The 18561-nt window shown below is 38.2% G+C and overlaps 1 protein-coding gene across 1 annotated transcript; it reads right to left on the bottom strand.

Annotated features, from left to right (window-relative positions):
- Positions 1-482: 482 nt before the first annotated feature.
- Positions 483-4729, bottom strand: LOC143541320 (wall-associated receptor kinase-like 1). Its single transcript, XM_077034172.1, has 6 exons — positions 4057-4729; positions 3066-3131; positions 2216-2974; positions 2003-2130; positions 1843-1957; positions 483-1694 (listed from the first exon to the last, which is right to left on the bottom strand). Exons 1-6 carry the CDS (start codon positions 4727-4729, stop codon positions 616-618), a joined length of 2820 nt encoding a protein of 939 aa, XP_076890287.1. The 3' UTR covers positions 483-615.
- Positions 4730-18561: the final 13832 nt, after the last annotated feature.

Below are 18561 nucleotides of genomic sequence, written 5' to 3'. Positions count from 1 at the left end.
CAATCGATTTCTGCAAGAGGTGATCAGATATGGCCAACAACCATCACCTCTGCTCGTACCTTCGGATTCATCATCTACTTTATTGTATTGCAACTAGAGCGGAACGCGTTGTAAGATCCAGCATCTTCCTCATCAAGCACCAAATTAAGGCTTGTTCATCGGAGACATATCATTGATGATATGTGATAAACCATAAACTACAAGAACAAACAAAGTGAAATGAACAAGTCCAATGATTGAAGTTGATGATTCAAATAGTCAGTCTCAGATAATATTAATACTTTTAACAAGTTCATAGTTGCCTCTAATATCACCCGCAATCTTGGAAGGATAGCAATTTGAATCAAGAATGGAGAGATGGCTCATTTGAAAAAAATCTTCAAAATAAACGTACGAAAATAAAGACCATTGATGATAAACACACAATTATAATATTACCTTCCGATTGAATTACACAACATATTTTGACATCCTTGAAAATGAAAATACTAAGGGAGAACTAAAAGTGTACGTTTACATACTCTACAGTATTACAACATAAATTGACATCATTGAATCCTTAAGAATGTTGATAAAGAATCATGGAATGTTAGTATCGGTGGCTCCTTTCACATATCATTGTTCCATACTAGTTTGAACAATAGAGGCAATGTGTGACGTTCTTATGGTTTCTAACTCAGTAGCTACCTCTTTCATAGTTGGCCTATTCTTTCCATTCAGATTCAAGCATCGCATTGCAAGGTTAGCTACTGCCAGAAACTCATCTCTACTACCCTCGTTAATCACCACTACATCTAAAATAGACATAACAGATCCCTCTTCCAAAGATAACATAAAGTAAGTAGCCAGACTTCTGTGCTCTTCAGATCTAGCTAGAGAAATCGGTTTTTCTCCGGTCAAAAGTTCAACTAAAACAACTCCAAAACTATAAACATCACTCTTTTCAGTGAACTGACTAGATTGAAAATACTCAGGATCTAGGTAGCCAAACGTACCTTTAACTAAGGTAGTCAAATGAGATTTATCAATTGCGACAAACCTTGAAGTTCCAAAGTCAGAAACTTTGGCTTTAAGTTTATCATCCAAAAGTATATTAGTAGTTTTGATGTCTCTGTGATATATTTGAAGGGAAGTTGCCGAATGCAAGTAAGCAAGTGCTCCTGCTACCTCTGTAGCTATTTGTAATCTCGTTTCAAAAGAAATAGGGGCCTCATTTGTCTCACTGTGAAGACGATCATACAAAGTTCCATTTGGAATGAATTCTGAAACTAGCAATGGAACTTCTGTCTCTAGACAACATCCCAATAATTTGACAACATTCCTATGATTGATTTGCGAAAGAATGAGCACCTCATTGATGAATTGCTCTAACTGGCTTTCGTCAACTACTTTAGATTTCTTGACTGCCAAAATCCTTCCATCCCCTAAAATCCCCTTATAGACAGTACCTTGGCCTCCTCGACCGAGAACTTTGTTTTCATTGAAATTGTCCGTGGCTTTTTTCAACTCACGAGATGTGAAAAGTGTGGTTTTATTAACTATAGAGGGGTCAGCCTCTTGTTGTTTCAAGAGTAAACCACCATTTCGTTTAAAAAATCTATTTCTTCGTCTTCTGCCATTTGCTTTCTTGATCACTTTGTACAATAAATAGGTGGTTGCCACAATAAAAGGTACACCAATGCTTATGCTAATACCTGAACAAATAAAGGCCATTACATAACGGAAAGTTGGCGGATATCGTAAGCTTTTCCACATATGTCTATCTCATATGCCTTATTATCTTAACGAACATCTAAAAAAACGTTCTAACAGAATATATTTTATAAAGAAAACATGAATTACCTAAAATAAGGCCCAAGGATGTTTTTCTTGAATTGATTACTTTATCCTTCTCAGGGTTGTTGTTCGGGGCTTTAGCATTTTTTGGGGCTTCAGCAATGGTAGGGGCATTCACAGCCTTTTTTGGGGCTTCAGCAATGGTAGGGGGGGCTTTAGCATCGACAAGGGCAAAACGTTGGTTGCCGATGCAACTGAGTTTTAATTTGATTAAATAATCAGCATCATAGTAATATGTTGTGTCATACAAGCAGTAACTTCCACTATCCTTGCACTTTGAACAATCTTCTGTATCTAAAACCACAAGAGGAAGAGAAAGTTGCATATTAAGAAATGGAATACAATCAAGCAATTACTTATTATGCATTGAATTACATACCAATAAGTCCATCGGCTACATAAGGGTTTCCTTGTGGCATGTAATAATGCGAATACATCTCAAATGCTTGGCACGTCCAAGACTTCACTGTAGTACCATTACCGAGATCTACCTCAAGTGTACCCGGTGAGTAGTAACAACTTACATTATGGATGTCACTTTCTGATAGGGTCCAAAGAAGTGATACTGGAACATACAAGCTCTTGCCATATGAAAACCTACCTTCAACATATGAAGTTTCATCCACTAAAAAGGCAGGCCCACATGCCTTATCATTTACAGCCTGCGTTGTTATGTTAACACTGTACGACTTGAGATAACGAGGAATTGTTGTTTGGCAACAACCTGTGCCAAAACACTTGTTTCTATTACTAGGAGTGGCATCGTGACAATTTGTGGAGCACCCTGTTAGCACCCGATTTCCTTGGTCCATCATGATAGCATTACCGCACCCCTCAAAAACAAATTTATTGTGTGCTTTGGAATATAGGAATGAGCTCAACCCAAGATCAAGGTTCATGATTGGAGTGGCATTTTGGCAAGCTGAGACTTTTGGTGTATTAACGGTTATCGTTTGATTTGCGGTGTTTATACCCAAGACTTCGAGGTGGCCGACTGCAGATAGATATGGGGTTGAGGACTTGCAGTCAATGATGTACCATTTGTTGACTGAACAATTTACACCAATTCCAAAAGGGTATGAAATGATGACATTACCACACATACTAGTGCACCCTGGCTTTGCGAACTTTGGAGCTTCTGGTAATGATAAAATCAAAATACGCAACTGGTAAGCCTGAAAATTTTTATATTATACTTTCCGATAATTTTCTTTCTTTTTAATGATTACCTCTAACGTCAGCGTTTACGACAAATGAAGTGAACTCACGCTTTGTTGCCGGAGTAAACTTCCATCCTCCTATAAGAAACAAATTCACCATGGGGTGAGTAAAAAACTGAATTTACTGCACAAGTGATGGTTTGGTTGGTTAAGCCATAACCGATTAACCGAATATTGTGGTTCGGTTTGGATGTGTGGCATAACCAATTAACCGATGACTGAACCGATACTTTTTAGCTTGCATTGCATCCATGTTAAAACAGAGCGCTTGTCTGCATCCATAATTAATTAACCAAGAATGGTGATATTCTGCCATTCGGTCTCTATTTAATCACTTATCTGGTCATTTATTTTTCATTCATAAACAAGTTTAAATAGAGCCTTTGTTACATCCGATTAAAATTTGAAATCTTAGTATTTTATCAAATATTCCTGATTGTATGTGGGGTTTTACAATGGAAATCAAGAAGCTTGAAAAGTATATTATAATCTTTTGTAGAAGACTATTTATCATACTCATTGTCCCAATCAGTTGACAAAAAATTGCTATATTTTGATTTAACCTTCTTTGATATAAATAAAAGAATAAAGTTTGACTTGTGATCTTATATGCCAAGAGTAAACCAAAATTAGGAAGCAAACAAGAAACAACCATATGGTTAACCAGCCCATAACCAAAGCAAAAAAACAATTGCCCGAAAACTGATTGGTTGGGGCACAAACGAACTGAATCACTCTATGCCCATCTCTAAAGATGACTTATTAAACTCAAATATCATAACACACATATCAAATTTACCACAAAATATGCTATGAAATTTTGAACCAACACAATTATCAACAGAATATACATGTGAATAATGTTATTTGTTTGTTTTAGTTTATAGAAAACATATGCTTCTAGTTTATTGCTTATAAACTTTATTAAGCGTGTCAATAACATGTTCTTAAGTATGAATAAAACTAAGAATATGGACTATTTCAAGACTTTAATAACAACTTACTTGATCAATGCCATCTTGTGATAAGGTCCAAAGAAGTGAAACCGGAACAAAAGAGTTGTTGTCCTCTGAAACATATGAATTTTCGTCCACCAAAAAGGCAGACCCGCAAGATCTATCATCTCCACCCTGCCCAGTGATGCTAATGTTGTAGTACTGGAGAGAAGAAGGAATTGCGGTCTGGCAACAACTAATGCCAAAACAATTGTTTCTATCATTAACAATGTCCCTTATGCAGTTCGTTGAACACCCGGCCAGCACTTGACTTGCATCACCCATCATGACAGCATTGCCACACCCCTCGAAAACAAACTTATTGTGTGATTTGGAAAACAGGAAGGGGCTCATATCTAGATCGATGCTCATGCTATTAGCGACGGGGTTTCGGCAAGCAGAGTATTTGGGCATCTTAACAATGACTGTTTGATTTTCCAAGTTTATACCCAAGACGTGGAGGTGTTTAAAAGCAGATAGATACGGCGTCGAGGAGTTGCACTGAATGATGTACCATTTGTTTACAGAACAACCTGCACCGATTCCAAAAGGGTATGGAATTAGGACGTTCCCGCACGTATCTTTGCACCCAGGCTTGGCATATCTTGGAACTACTGATGCTGATGCTGTTGTTAATGAAAATAAGATAAGTAAATGGTAAGCTTGAAATAACTTCATATTGTGCACACAACAATATATAACTAATATTAGAAAGTGAGAATGAATGTTTATGTTTGTAATGGTGGTAGATATGAAATGATAGAAGGGGTTTTGAACATGATTGGAGGACGCTTGCTTCCTGTAATGCACCAAAGACCCGAGAGTCTGGCCGTGACTAATAAGTTAGCCTCCTTTCCTTGTCCCTTAGCTTGTAATCTTTCGGTGGACTAGCATTTAATATTTTTGTTGTTTGACGACCGACGTTATTATTATTTATTTGTTTGAAATTAGTAAATCATTAAGAATTTATATAAAGTATAATAAATATAAAATATATAACTTTTCACCCTATACAATATATAATAGGGGAAATTTCATATATACTCTTACAAAAATTGAAAATATCATATATACCCATGCAAAACTAAAAATATCATATATGTCCTTACAAAGTTCTTAATATATCATATATACCTAATTCATTAAAAACAACTTAATAAATGACCATATTACCCTTGTTCGAATAGATATGATTAATGATTTGCTGTGTATACCATTCAATACGATAAACATTCGAAGGATTTGCATTTTTCAAGAAGTGACGAGATTCGATTTGGTTATCATTAAAGATGAGAAACATTGATCAAAATTAAAATAATAACATAAGGTATAAACACAATTATATATAGGGAGAGGATCAGGATAAAACTCATCTTTAGAGAAAAAACTTAAAAATTCTTAAAGAATTATTTTTAATTAAAAGTAAAAAAATACTTTCAAATTTCCGTTTTTGCCATTATTCTTATATTTTGTACCATTCACTAGGAAAAAAAAACGACGTAATGCACATGCGTATTACTGTTCGATACCGTTGTATTACACATGTGTTGTATTACTGCAGATGGCATTTCGGATCGCCACACCCGAATGCTCAAATATTTGCAGGACCAAGTCACCGTAATCCCGTACAATCACAGATGCCAGAAGATGATTCAAATCCTGAGAAGGAGGAAGAAGAGTTTCATCCTCAATTTCCCCCATATGTAGGTCCAATCCCAACAATCTCGGAACAAGCTAACGAGAGAAGAGAAGAAGGGCGGTTGATAGAGGAATTTTACACCAACAATATACCTGATGAAGAAATGCAAGCATGCGTAGCCAACCCCCACTTATATCCTAGAGAAAATGCGTATCTATTCCCTGCCGTGTAACACCCTGGCTAAAGCAGAAACGCTTGAGTGTGACGTACAGATTGCTCAAACACACATGACTCTATTAGGTGACCATAACAACACTATTTCATTTAAATCATCATGTAACACAAGTTGTAAACAAATATACAAACGAAACGATAAGTTGTTCTTTGAGTATCCTAAAGCATGCTATGTGTCTTCTAACCTTCATCCTTGTATCTCTATACCTGTAGCATATATATAAAATAAAGTCAGCTACGAACATAGCTGGTGAGAATCCTACAGTTTGATATAATATGTAAAATTATACAATTCCATTAAACTTGTGAAATGAGCACATAAGGGTTTTTTACACTCGATGCAATGGACCTAAGTGTAAAAACAAACGAAGGTCTTTTCCAGTTGGGGCTACCAACATACTCGGATATGAGATCCCTTTTCCACTCTATACAAATGGACCTGAGTGCAAAGGGGGGCGTACTTATTGAGGCAACCACTGAGCAAGTAATTCTGAGCAAGTAATCAAGTAAACACACAAGTCCATGTAATGAATTGTAGTTTGTAAGTAATATGATAAATCTTGAAGTTTTGATTAGGATACATATACTACCCCCAAAATGTAAAAAGAGTAAAAGGGGGGTGGGGGTGGGGGGTGGTGAGAAACTCACCTCGAAATCGACGATAAACTTGAAATATAAACCGTAAGCACAATAATGAAACCGAAGCAACCGAAAGTACTTTAAAGAATCCGAAACGATTGGACTTCTCAAACTATAAATAAAATAAATACAAATATTTAAAGATCAAACTAGCGGGATTAGTAAAGTTGATTATTGATTTGGTTTTAAGAGTATTGCATTATTTTAATATTTTAATATTTAAGGCATTTTTGGCATTATAATATAATATTTTTTTGAAAAAGATTATTAAGTTAACAAAAAGGCAATTAACAAGAGGTATTTTATAATATTATTTAAAGCTTAACGGAAATATAATGATTTGAATTATTATAACTTTAAAAACTAATATGAGAGTTACGTGTAACACCCGTTAATCTCGGTTCAAAGATTTAAAGCTTGTAAAGTATGTATAATTCTCGGGATTTAACCGACGTTTCTCGGAAGCCTTTACGTCATCCTGGTACGTTTAATCGTTTAACTTTTCTTCCAAGTTGCCTTATTATTCAATTTAGAGGGGCTAGAATGAATATTTTTATGTTATAACACTAATCACAAAACCCTAACCCCTCCCCTCTCTAATCCCGATCGGCAGCCAAGAGACCCCCCCCCCTGCGAATTTCTTCTGTGCAGCCAAGGTTAAGCTATAAAACTTCAATTCAAGGTTAGTTTTATGATTCCCCAAGTCTTTTACACCTTAATTGATCTTTATATTATGCGTATTGATCGATAAACGACTTGTTTTAGGTTAACCAGGTGGCTGTCCAATTGAGCGGTTTCGGGACTGTTTTGGTTGAGGTTTTTGCACCAAAATCTTCCTAGGTATGTCTAGTATAACATACTTAAAAATCATGTTCATTGGTGTTCGTTAGGTTGGTCAACTAGTTGTAGTTTGATTGTTATGTTCGGTTGACTAGATTTATAGTTTGGTGCGTTTAACGCGAGGGTTGAAGTGATTAACGACCAATTCAGCTCGGGGACACTCGGTTTAATGTATGGGCTGTTGAAAAATCATTTTTATAAGTTATGGGGCTGAATTGGTTGTCGGTTACTCCAACGGGTCAGTAAAACGCGCAATTGCGTTTATTGAATAGTTGGTGCGTTGTACTTGCGAGTTACCGACCCATTTGACTCGTGTAGCTTCATGTGAACTTTTTGGCTGTGATTTTATCATATTGGGTCCACACGGGGCTGAGTTGGGTGTTAACGCCCTAAACGACTCTTAAACGCGCGTATTGGTATCACCTAGTGCTTCCGGGGGTAATTTGGGAATTCTTTACTCCCAGGAGTATCTAAGGGTCGTTTTGGTGAATGTGAGGCCTCGGGGGCTGTTGTGATTCAGTTTGATGTGGTCGAGGCTTTAGGTAACCTGAACCACGTTAGAACGTCTCGTAGGATAAACGAGTCATCTTGATGTCATTAGTATTGATTGAATGTAAACCGGTAGGTGTTTGAGTTTTGGGATTACTTAGGGATTCTCTAGCTTGTGGTGAATCCGTGTCTTGTGTCAGGTGAGTTCATGATGCCCCTTTTAACTCTTTTTAAGTTTTTGGGATAGCATGCACACCTAAGCGATTTTGCTTGATGAAACGTTTAAACTATTTTATATAGGCTTGCTTGTATATGGTAGGCCTTGGGATGTTATAGTATGTATGTATGTATTATTGTATGGCCAACATTTGGCGATGTTAGTAGTCGTTATCGACTACGGATGTTACGTATGCCTACTTTGTGTTTGCATACGTTGATGAGATGTTACGTGTTTGGGTTGTACGTTTGCTCGACCATGATGTTATTACTTGGATGTTATATATATATATATATTTATATATATAGGGATGCACTTATAAAGATGTTTATATATATGTATGTATATATATATATATATAAGGATGATTATTTATTGAAGATGATGGCCTAACTAATGTATCCCTTTTATAGTTTAAAACCTTTGGAATGACTATTATGATTATTATTATTGATGTTATTTATTAAAACTTGAACTCACTCAGCTTAAGCTGACTTTGTGTGCATGTTAGTGTGAGTTTCAGGTTAGGAGGAGGATGCCTTATCGCTTGGACGTGCACGAAGCTACTTGGACGGTGAAGGGCATACGTGGATGGAAGATTTCATTATTAAACATTTCTTTTGAAAAGTTTTATCAAACATATTTAAATTGGTTTTGGGAACTTATTTTATTAATTTTGGTTTTCCGTTGAATTATACTCTGAATTGGTTGTTTTAATGAAATGAACTGTTTTTGAGTTTTAAGTATTTTGTAAGTATTTGTATGAATACCAACTGTAGGGTTCCCGGGGTTCGGGGCCTTACAAGTTGGTATCAGAGCCATGGTTCGAGGGATCCGAGCATCCCCGAATGCTTGGACAATAACTGTAAGGGGAAAAGACTAGTATGCCCACAGCAAGTAGCTGCACGCCAAGAGGTAACTTTAGTTATTAGTCATTCCTTTAAATTTTAAGGTTTCCAGTATGTGATTGATTGTTTAAGTGTTAGATAGAAGGCTAATGTGGTTAGGGGCATGGGGTGATTAGGATGGGCGGGTAAAGTAAACGACTAATTACACTTGATCAACGTCATTAGCAGTTTACCCTTACCTTACATGTTCTAAATGCCACTTGTACTTGACCGTGTTAAAATTCTGTCTTTGAAGTCATGGTTAATACTCGAGCAGCTAAGAGAGGCCGTCCTAGTGTACGTGGTCGTGGTTGTAAGCCACGTGCCGAAACCGAGAATGAGATCCTACTTCCCTGCAGGAAGCCCCGATTCATGAGGAGGGGGATAACCCCACCTTAGATCCTGCTATGCGCGCGGCAATCACAGATGAGGTTTACCAGGTGCTTCATAGCGCCATTCCCGAGATCGTTGCTGAGGCCGTTAGGGCCATGGAGGAGTCATTGGTTGGTAAGAGTTCGGATAAGGGAAGGAAAAGTAAGGAGGTGCAGGTTGAAGAGGAAGAGGAGGTGTAAGTGCCGGGTGGGGATGAAGATGAGGTGCGGACTATTAGTGTGTCTACCCGGGGTTGTTCGTACGGTGACTTTAAGAAATGTGACCCTCCTTCTTTCGATGGTACTAAAGATGCGTTGGCAGCACATCAGTGGGTGAGGGAGATGAAGGCCGTTTTGAGGGTTAGTAAATGTAAGGGGGATGACATGGTGACTTATGCTACTGCCTCTTTTCGTTATGAGGCGCTGTGTTGGTGGGATAACTTGGCACAGGCTATGGGTGATCGTTAGATTAGGAGGATGACGTGGGATGAGTTGAAGAAGTTGGTTCTTGATCAGTTTTGTCCTCCGCATGAATTGGATAAGATTGAACAGGAATTCTTGACCTTGGAGGCGGGTAGTATGACGCATCGGGAATATACCACAAAGTTTAATAAGATGGCTCGCTTATGTCCCGATATGGTTACTCCTGAGGCGAAGAGGATTAATTAGTATGTGAAGGGCCTTTTGGTGGATATTCGTAGGGGTGTGGTGACCACCGACATGAACTCTTTTCACTCGGTGGTTACCCTAGCAGGTACATTGTATGATCAGAGGGAGAAGTTGCCACCAACCGAGACTAGAAAGACTTGGAACTCAAATTCGTACGGTAAACGACCAGAGGGAAACAACTTTAATTCGGCTGAGAAGAGGGTAAAGACTGAGAATTCGGATTTTAAAAGGGATGCAGTGTTGGGTAATTGAAAGAAGTGCGGGAAACTGCACAAGGGGGAATGCAAGAGTGGGTCTGGCTCCTGTTTTCGTTGTGATAAGGTTGGACATCCCCGTTTTGAATGTCCGACGTTGACTTGTTTCCACTGTAAGGGTGCCGGTCACTTGGCATCAAACTGTCCTATCAGTAAGGCGGGGGGGGGGGGGGGGTCCGGTTAGGGGACTTCCTTAAGGAGGAAGGTGGACGAGAAACCGAAGGCTAGGGCGAGGGCCTTCAACATCTCCAAGAGAGAGGCGAAGGATGACACAGATGTTTTTTCAGGTACTTTTCCTTATTTATCTTTTATTCCACCGTTATAATTTCTCATTCCTTCGGCATCGTATGTATGATCGTGTAGCTAAGTAGTAATGTAATATTATCCCAGGTACCTTTTTACTTGATGAATTACAGGCATCGGTTTTATTTGATTCGGGTGCCAGTAGAAGTTTTGTGTCTACCGCTTTCTGTTCCTCGCTGAATAAATCACCCGAGCGCGTAGTCAATGTGTCTGAGGTTGAGGTCGCCGTAGGAAAGTCCGTTTCCGTGTCTTGGGCTATTCAGGGTTGTTCCATCGAGTTGTCTGGGTATAGATTTCCGGTGCGGTTGTACTTGATGCCGCTTGCCTGTTTTCGATGTGGTGCTTGGGATGGGTTGGCTCGCAAGTGTTGATGCTCAGATCATTTGTGGTCAGAAACTTGTTCGTCTGAGGGCCCGGATGGGACCCAAATTACGGTCTTCGGTGACCGGAATGGTGCGACGCCACATTTCATATCTATGCTTAAGGCGGGAAGGTTGATGCATCGGGGTTGCAAGGCGTATTTGGCGTATGCTATAAATATGAAAACCTAGGTGGCTACCGTCGGTGATGTTCCTATTGTTCGGTATTTCCCGGATGTATTTCCAGATGATTTGTCAGATGTGCTGCCGGACCGCGAGGTCGAGTTCCAGATAGACCTTGTGCCGGGCGCAAAACCCGTTACTTGAGCCCATTACCGTCTAGCACCGAATGAAATGAAAGAACTTATGGCTTAGTTGGAAGACTTGCTCGAGAAGGGCTTCATTCGACCGAGCATCTCACCTTGGGGTGCCCCGGTCCTGTTCGTTAAGAAGAAGGACGGTAGCATGCGGATGTGCATTTACTACCGTGAATTGAATAAACTCACTGTTAAAAATCGGTACCATCTCCCAAGGATCGACGACTTATTTGATCAGCTCCAAGGAGCTAGTTTGTTCTCGAAGACGACCTTAGGTCCGGGTATCATTAGTTGAAAATTCGGGAGGAAGATATTCCTAAGATTGCTTCCACACTCGTTATGGGCATTATGAATTCCTCGTGATGTCTTTTGGTTTGACCAACGCACCGGCTGCGTTCATGGATTTTATGAACCGGGTGTGTAGACCGATGCTCGATCGTTCGGTTATTGTGTTCATCGACGACATTCTTGTATATTCCAAAAGCGAATGCTATCACGCCGGTTATCTCTCGGAAGTTTTGGAAGCTCTACGAAAGAACAAGTTGTATGCAAAATTTTCTAAGTGTTCCTTTTACTTATGTGAGGTTCAGTTCTTGGTCATGTTATTAACCCGAGTGGTATTTTGGTTGACCCTGCAAAGGTGGAAGCAATAAATGAATGGGAATCCCCTAAGTTCCAGCCCGAAATTCGTAGTTTTCTGGGCTTAGCAGGGTATTACCGCCGCTTCATTCCCGATTTTTCGAAAATCGCTTCGTCATTGACCAGGTTGACCAAGAAGAGTATTAAGTTTGTTTGGGGTTCTGTGCAGGAGGAGGCTTTCCTCGAGTTGAAGAACAGGTTGACGCATGCCCCGATTCTAGCTTTACCCGATGGCATCGATGATTTAGTGGTTTATTCTGATGCCTCTTACCAGGTGCTTGGGTGTGTTTTGATGCAGCGAGGCCGAGTCATAGATTATGCCTCACGGCAGTTGAAGCCTCATGAGGCGAATTATCCTACCCATGATTTGGAGCTGGTGGCGGTTGTGTTTGCGCTTAAGTTGTGGAGGCATTATTTGTACGGCGTTCCTAGCGTTATCTATACCGATCATAAGAGCTTAAAGTATTTCTTCGAACAAAAGGAACTGAATATGTGACAGCGTCGATGGTTGGAGTTGATTAAGGATTATGATCTGGAGATTATGTACCATCCCGGTAAGGCTAACGTGGTGGCCGACGCGTTGAGCCGGAAGGAGAAACTGACACCCATTCGTGTAAAATCTTCTCAGCTTATTCTTAAACCCGATATTTTGAAACAGATAGCCAACGTTCAGAACGAAGCTTTGCAGGTGGAATGGATTATGTCAGAGCATATTTGGGGTCAAGAAAAATTGTTGGAAGACGTTGGTGATGGGGTGAAGTATAAGGATGGGCGTTTATGGGTACCGAGGTACGGGGGATTCAGAGGTAAAGACCTGAAGAAGAATTACACACAAGTCGCGCTATTCCATTCACCCGGGCGCGACCAAGATGTACCAAGACATGAAGAAGAATTATTGGTGGCCTGCGATGAAGTTTGAGGTGGCTCAGTATGTGAGTAAGTGTTTGACTTGTCTGCAAGTTAAGGCCGAGCACCAGAAGCTGTTCGGGAAACTTCAGCCCTTGGAAATACCTGAGTGGAAGTGGGAGCATCTTATGATGGATTTTGTGACTAAACTGCCTCGTACTCATAGGGGTAGTTATGACACCATTTGGGTAATCGTTGATAGACTGACCAAGAGTGCTCATTTCTTGCCGATCCGAGAAACTTTTAATTCCGAGCAGTTGGCCGATGTTTTTATTCGTGAGATCGTTTCTAGGCACGGGGTGCCGGTATCTTGTTTCGGATAGGGATACGCGTTTTACCTCTAGGTTTTGGAAAACGTTTCATGAGGAGATGGGAACCAAACTCCTCATCAATACTGCTTATCACCCGCAAACGGATGGTTAATCCGAGAGGACCATACAGACCCTTGAGGATATGTTGTGGGCTTGTGTTATCGATTTTGGTGGTAGTTGGGATCGTCACTTACCGTTAGTCGAGTTCTCTTATAATAACAGTTATCACGCCATGATTGGGATGCCACTATTTGAGATGCTGTATGGTAGGAGGTGTAGGACTCCAGTGTGTTGGGGTTCCATTGGTCAGAAACAGTTGGGTAGTTTGGAGGTGGTTGAGGCTACGACTGAGAAGCTCGATAAGATAAAGGCTTTTATGAAGGCCGCTCAGGATCGTCAAAAGTCCTATGCGGATAAAAGGCGAAGACCTATTGTGTTTGAGGCTGGGGATCGGGTTATGTTGAAAGTTTCTCCTTGGAAGGGTATTATTCGTTTTCGTAAGAGGGGGAAGCTTAGTCGGAGGTTCATTGGTCCGTTCCATATATTGTCCTGTGTTGGTGAAGTAGCGTATAGACTGGAGTTGCCCGATGAGCTCGCAGGGATTCATCCTTCTTTCCACGTGTCCCATTTAAGGAAATGTTTAGCTGATGAGGAGGCCCATGTGCATCTTGATGATATTGAACCTGATAGTAAATTGAACTACGTTGAAGAACCGGTTGCCATAATTGATCGTCAGGAAAGGCGTTTGAGGAATAAGGTGGTTAGGCAGGTGAAGGTGCAGTGGAGGCACCGCAGGGACTCTAAGGCTACTTGGGAGTCCGAAGGCGAGATGATGAAACTCTATTCGCAGTTGTTCTTGTCGCATCGGGATTCGGGGACGAATCCCATTGTAAGGGGGGTGGACTTGTAACACCCGTTAATCTCGGTTCAAAGATCTAAAGCTTGTAAAGTATGTAGAAATCTCGGGATTTAACCGACGTTTCTCGGAAGTCTTTACGTCATCCTGGTACGTTTAATCGTTTAACTTTTCATCCAAGTTGCCTTATTATTCAATTTAGAGGGGCTAGAATGAAATATTTTTATGTTATAACACTAATCACAAAACCTTAACCCCCCTCCCCTCTCTAATCCCGATCGGCAGCCAAGAGACCCCCCCCCTTGCAAATTTCTTCTATGCAGCCAAGGTTAAGCCTTAAAACTTCAATTCAAGGTTAGTTTTATGATTCCCCAAGTCTTATACACCTTAATTGATCTTTATATTACGCGTATTGATCGATAAACGACTTGTTTTAGGTTAACCGGGTGGCTGTCCAATTGAGCGGTTTCGGGACTGTTTTGGTTGAGGTTTTTACACCAAAATCTTCCTAGGTATGTCTAGTATAACATACTTAAAAATCATGTTCATTGGTGTTCGTTAGGTTGGTCAACTAGTTGTAGTTTGATTGTTATGTTCGGTTGACTAGAATTGTAGTTTGGTGCGTTTAACGTGAGGGTTGAAGTGATTAACGACCAATTCAGCTCGGGGACACTCGGTTTGATGTACGGGCTGTTGAAAAATCATTTTTATAAGTTATGGGGCTGAATTGGTTGTCGGTTACTCCAACGGGTCGGTACAACGCGCAATTGCATTTATTGAATAGTTGGTGCGTTGTACTTGCGAGTTACCGACCCATTAGACTCGTGTAGCGTCGTGTGGACTTATTGGCTGTGATTTTATCATATTGGGTCCACACAGGGCTGAGTTGGGTGTTAACAGCCTAAACGACTCTTAAACGCGTGTATTGGTATCACCTAGTGCTTCCGGGGGTAATTTGGGAATTCTTTACTCCCGGGAGTATCTAAGGGTCGTTTTGGTGAATGTGAGGCCTCGGGGGCTGTTGTGATTCAGTTTGATATGGTCGAGGCTTTAGATAACCCGAACCACGTTAGTACGTCTCGTAGGATAAACGAGTAATCTTGATGTCATTAGTATTGATTGAATGTAAACCGGCAGGTGTTTGAGTTTTGGGATTACTTAGGGATTCTCTAGCTCGTGGTGAATCCGTGTCTTGTGTCCGGTGAGTTCATGATGCCCCGTTTAACTCTTTTTAAGTTTTTGGGCTAGCATGCACACCTAAGCGATTTTGCTTGATGAAACGTTTAAACTATTTTATATAGGCTTGCTTGTATATGGTAGGCCTTGGGATGTTATAGTATGTACGTATGTATGTATTATTGTATGGCCAATATTTGGCGATGTTAGTAGTCGTTATCGACTACGGATGTTACGTATGCCTACTTTGTGTTTGCATACGTTGATGAGATGTTACGTGTTTGGGTTGTACATTTGCTCGACCCTGATGTTATTACTTGGATGTTATATATATATATATATATATATATATATATATATATATATATATATATATATATATAGGGATGCACTTATAAAGATGTTTATATATATGTACGTATATATATATAGATATAAGGATGGTTATTTATTGAAGATGATGGCCTAACTGATATATCCCTTTTATAGTTTAAATCCTTTGAAATGACTATGATGATTATTATTATTATTGATGTTATTTATTAAAACTTGAACTCACTCAGCTTAAGCTGACTTTGTGTGCATGTTAGTGTGAGTTTCAGGTTAGGAGGAGGATGCCTTATCGCTTGGACGTGCACGAAGCTACTTGGGCGGTGAAGGGCATACGTGGATGGAAGATTTCATTATTAAACATTTCTTTTGAAAAGTTTTATCAAACATATTTAAATAGGTTTTGGGAACTTATTTTATTAATTATGGTTTTCCGCTGAATTATACTCTGAATTGGTTGTTTTAATGAAATGAACTGTTTTTGAGTTTAAATATTTTGTAAGTATTTTGTATGAATACCAACTGTAGGATTCCCGGGTTCGGGGCCTTACATTACGTTACCACAACATACGGATTTTGATTTGGTAATTTTTTTATCTCAAACAAAAACTTATGTTACGGGACCATTAAGAATTACATTGTTAACGATTTTAAACAAAAGAGTTTAACGATATAAAAAGGGTAACGAACTACTTATTTAAATATTATTTGAACTAATAATTATTAATATGAGAATTTTAAGAAATTTACGAAGCACCGGTTTTATTGATATAGTTTTATCTTGCAATAATCATGTTAACATATTAGAAATATTACGAAAAAAAATGAACAATATATTAATCAAAGTTTTACGAACTTTACAATAATGAGAAAGTTTGGTTTTTGGATGAAAATCGAAAAACTTAATTTAAAATTTTATTTATTTACTTATAAAGACTTTATTTGATTTACAATGGTTTTTATTTGGTAAAAATAATTTACTTTGATTTAATATAACAAAGATGAGATAAAAATAATAATTATTATTTGATAAAATTGATTTAATATTACAAATATGGGACTAAAAAAATAATGTTCAAAACCATGCTATGACCCCGGTTCGATCCCGGGTCCTATGGCTCATACACAAAGATGGTAGCCAAGCAGACCAGGTTGTTATTTTGGTAAGATATGAAAACAGAACTTTAAATATAACTACTCCAGTTCATCATCATCTTCCTCTTAGAATCCTAAATTTCCAATCCTTTTAGAAATTTCGTCTCGAAATTAAACTTTTAGAAAAGTAACTTTTAGAAATTTCGTCTCGAAATTTCGTTACAGGATTCACAACTTTTAGAAATTTCGTCTCGAAATTAAAATAAAAATAAAATTTTAAAAGAAAACAACTCATATGAGGAGTTGTTTAAAAAGTTTTAACGATTTTTATATACATATTTAAATACAAACAATAATGTCGTCCTTTGAATGACCCGAAAGACGTCACAAATGGGAATATGGTAAGGACACTTATATATAGGATGTGCCAGCGGCGTATCCACCACGCCCTTATCATATTTCATTTGTCCCGTCTTTCTAAATCACTCCAGGTTTCGAGTTATTGCACACAACGTACTTATTATGTCTTCCAAGCGAGGACCTGGATAATTACCTTTATCGTCGGATGGTCCACATAATTCGTCCCATTGTGTGGTTTTTGAGATATAACCATAAATACAATACATTTTTTTTACATTAAAATTTGGAAATCAAGAATGATGAACTAATCAAAATTAAGAAAATGCATAAACAAATCCTTGAGGTAAAGGATAAGCGAAAATATTAGGTCCTAAAAGATGAAATCGTTGAAGTTTTAAAGATAAAACCGATGTTTACCAAACAAAATGCGCGAAACTCTTGAGTAGTATGAAATAATTAGAAGAACGGATGACATCAATTGAAATCATGAACATGAAATAATAAAGTTAGGAATAACATGTTAAGTAAGCGTAAAATGTAAACACGTAAGTCGATAAGCATTGGGCTCCGTGAATAATAACGAACTTTTAATAAAAGAATCAAGTAATTTCTTGGAGTCAATAATGACTCTTTAAACCAATGAAAAATTTTCAATAAAAAGAATATCAACGCAATATTTGAGATTAATAGAAATAAATAATTGCAACTTCGAGATCAGAGTAAACATTGATTCAAATTGGTAAAATTGAGAATAAAATAATCAAAATTTGAAGATCGAATTAAAATATTGATCTCGAATTGGTAAAACATTGAGAACAAAATAATCGAAATCTCAAGATCGAATTAAAATATTGATCTTGAATTGGTAAAACATTGGGATTATGAATAACAAAATGATCTGAACAAAACGTTGAGAGGAATAGAATAATATGACCAAACCATTCGTGTAACAAAAATAAACTCAACATGTGTATAAACATGCTCATAGTCTCCAACTTCCACTAAACGATTATGTTTATGAGAAATCGATTATAGACCACGAGATTGAAATAACAAGGTAAACCGATTCAGCATGTATCTATGAATGGAAATAGTTCGCTAATTAACGAATAATCAAACTCGATATTAACTTCGTAGACAACCTTTGAAAAGAACTCAATACTAGAACTTCATGGAAATGCCAAAACAGAAAAAATATCTATATCATATGAAAGAAAGGAAAATAAAAAGGTAACTTGCGATGTTCGTCTTTTCGAGAAATGGGTTTTGCGGTATGAAAGTTGTTATGGTGCGGTGGTATGGTTTACTAATCTGAAACTCATTGGCGTTGTCAAATGAGGGAAAAGAAATGGTTGATGACATTGTTCGTGAAAATTGTTTGTAGGGACGCAATGTTTAAAACTCAAAGGAAATTTATGATAATAATCTTTGCATATATACTTAGCTAGTTGGAAAAACTTTGGAAAGATTTCAATGTAAAGGATTTCCCGGTTGAGTGACGTTTTAAGAAAATGGAAGTCGTAGATAAAATAACTCGTTGATGGTAATAAAATAGCCTCCCAGCTTAGAAATTGTTTAAAGTGAAATATTTATTTTATTTTAATATTTTATTAGAATAA

Source organism: Bidens hawaiensis, unplaced genomic scaffold (genome assembly GCF_021521415.1).
Source record: "Bidens hawaiensis isolate Kalapana, Puna unplaced genomic scaffold, B.hawaiensis_p1.1 tig00012550_1, whole genome shotgun sequence".
Lineage (NCBI taxonomy): Eukaryota > Viridiplantae > Streptophyta > Magnoliopsida > Asterales > Asteraceae > Bidens > Bidens hawaiensis.
This window is presented reverse-complemented; position numbering and strand designations above follow the sequence as displayed.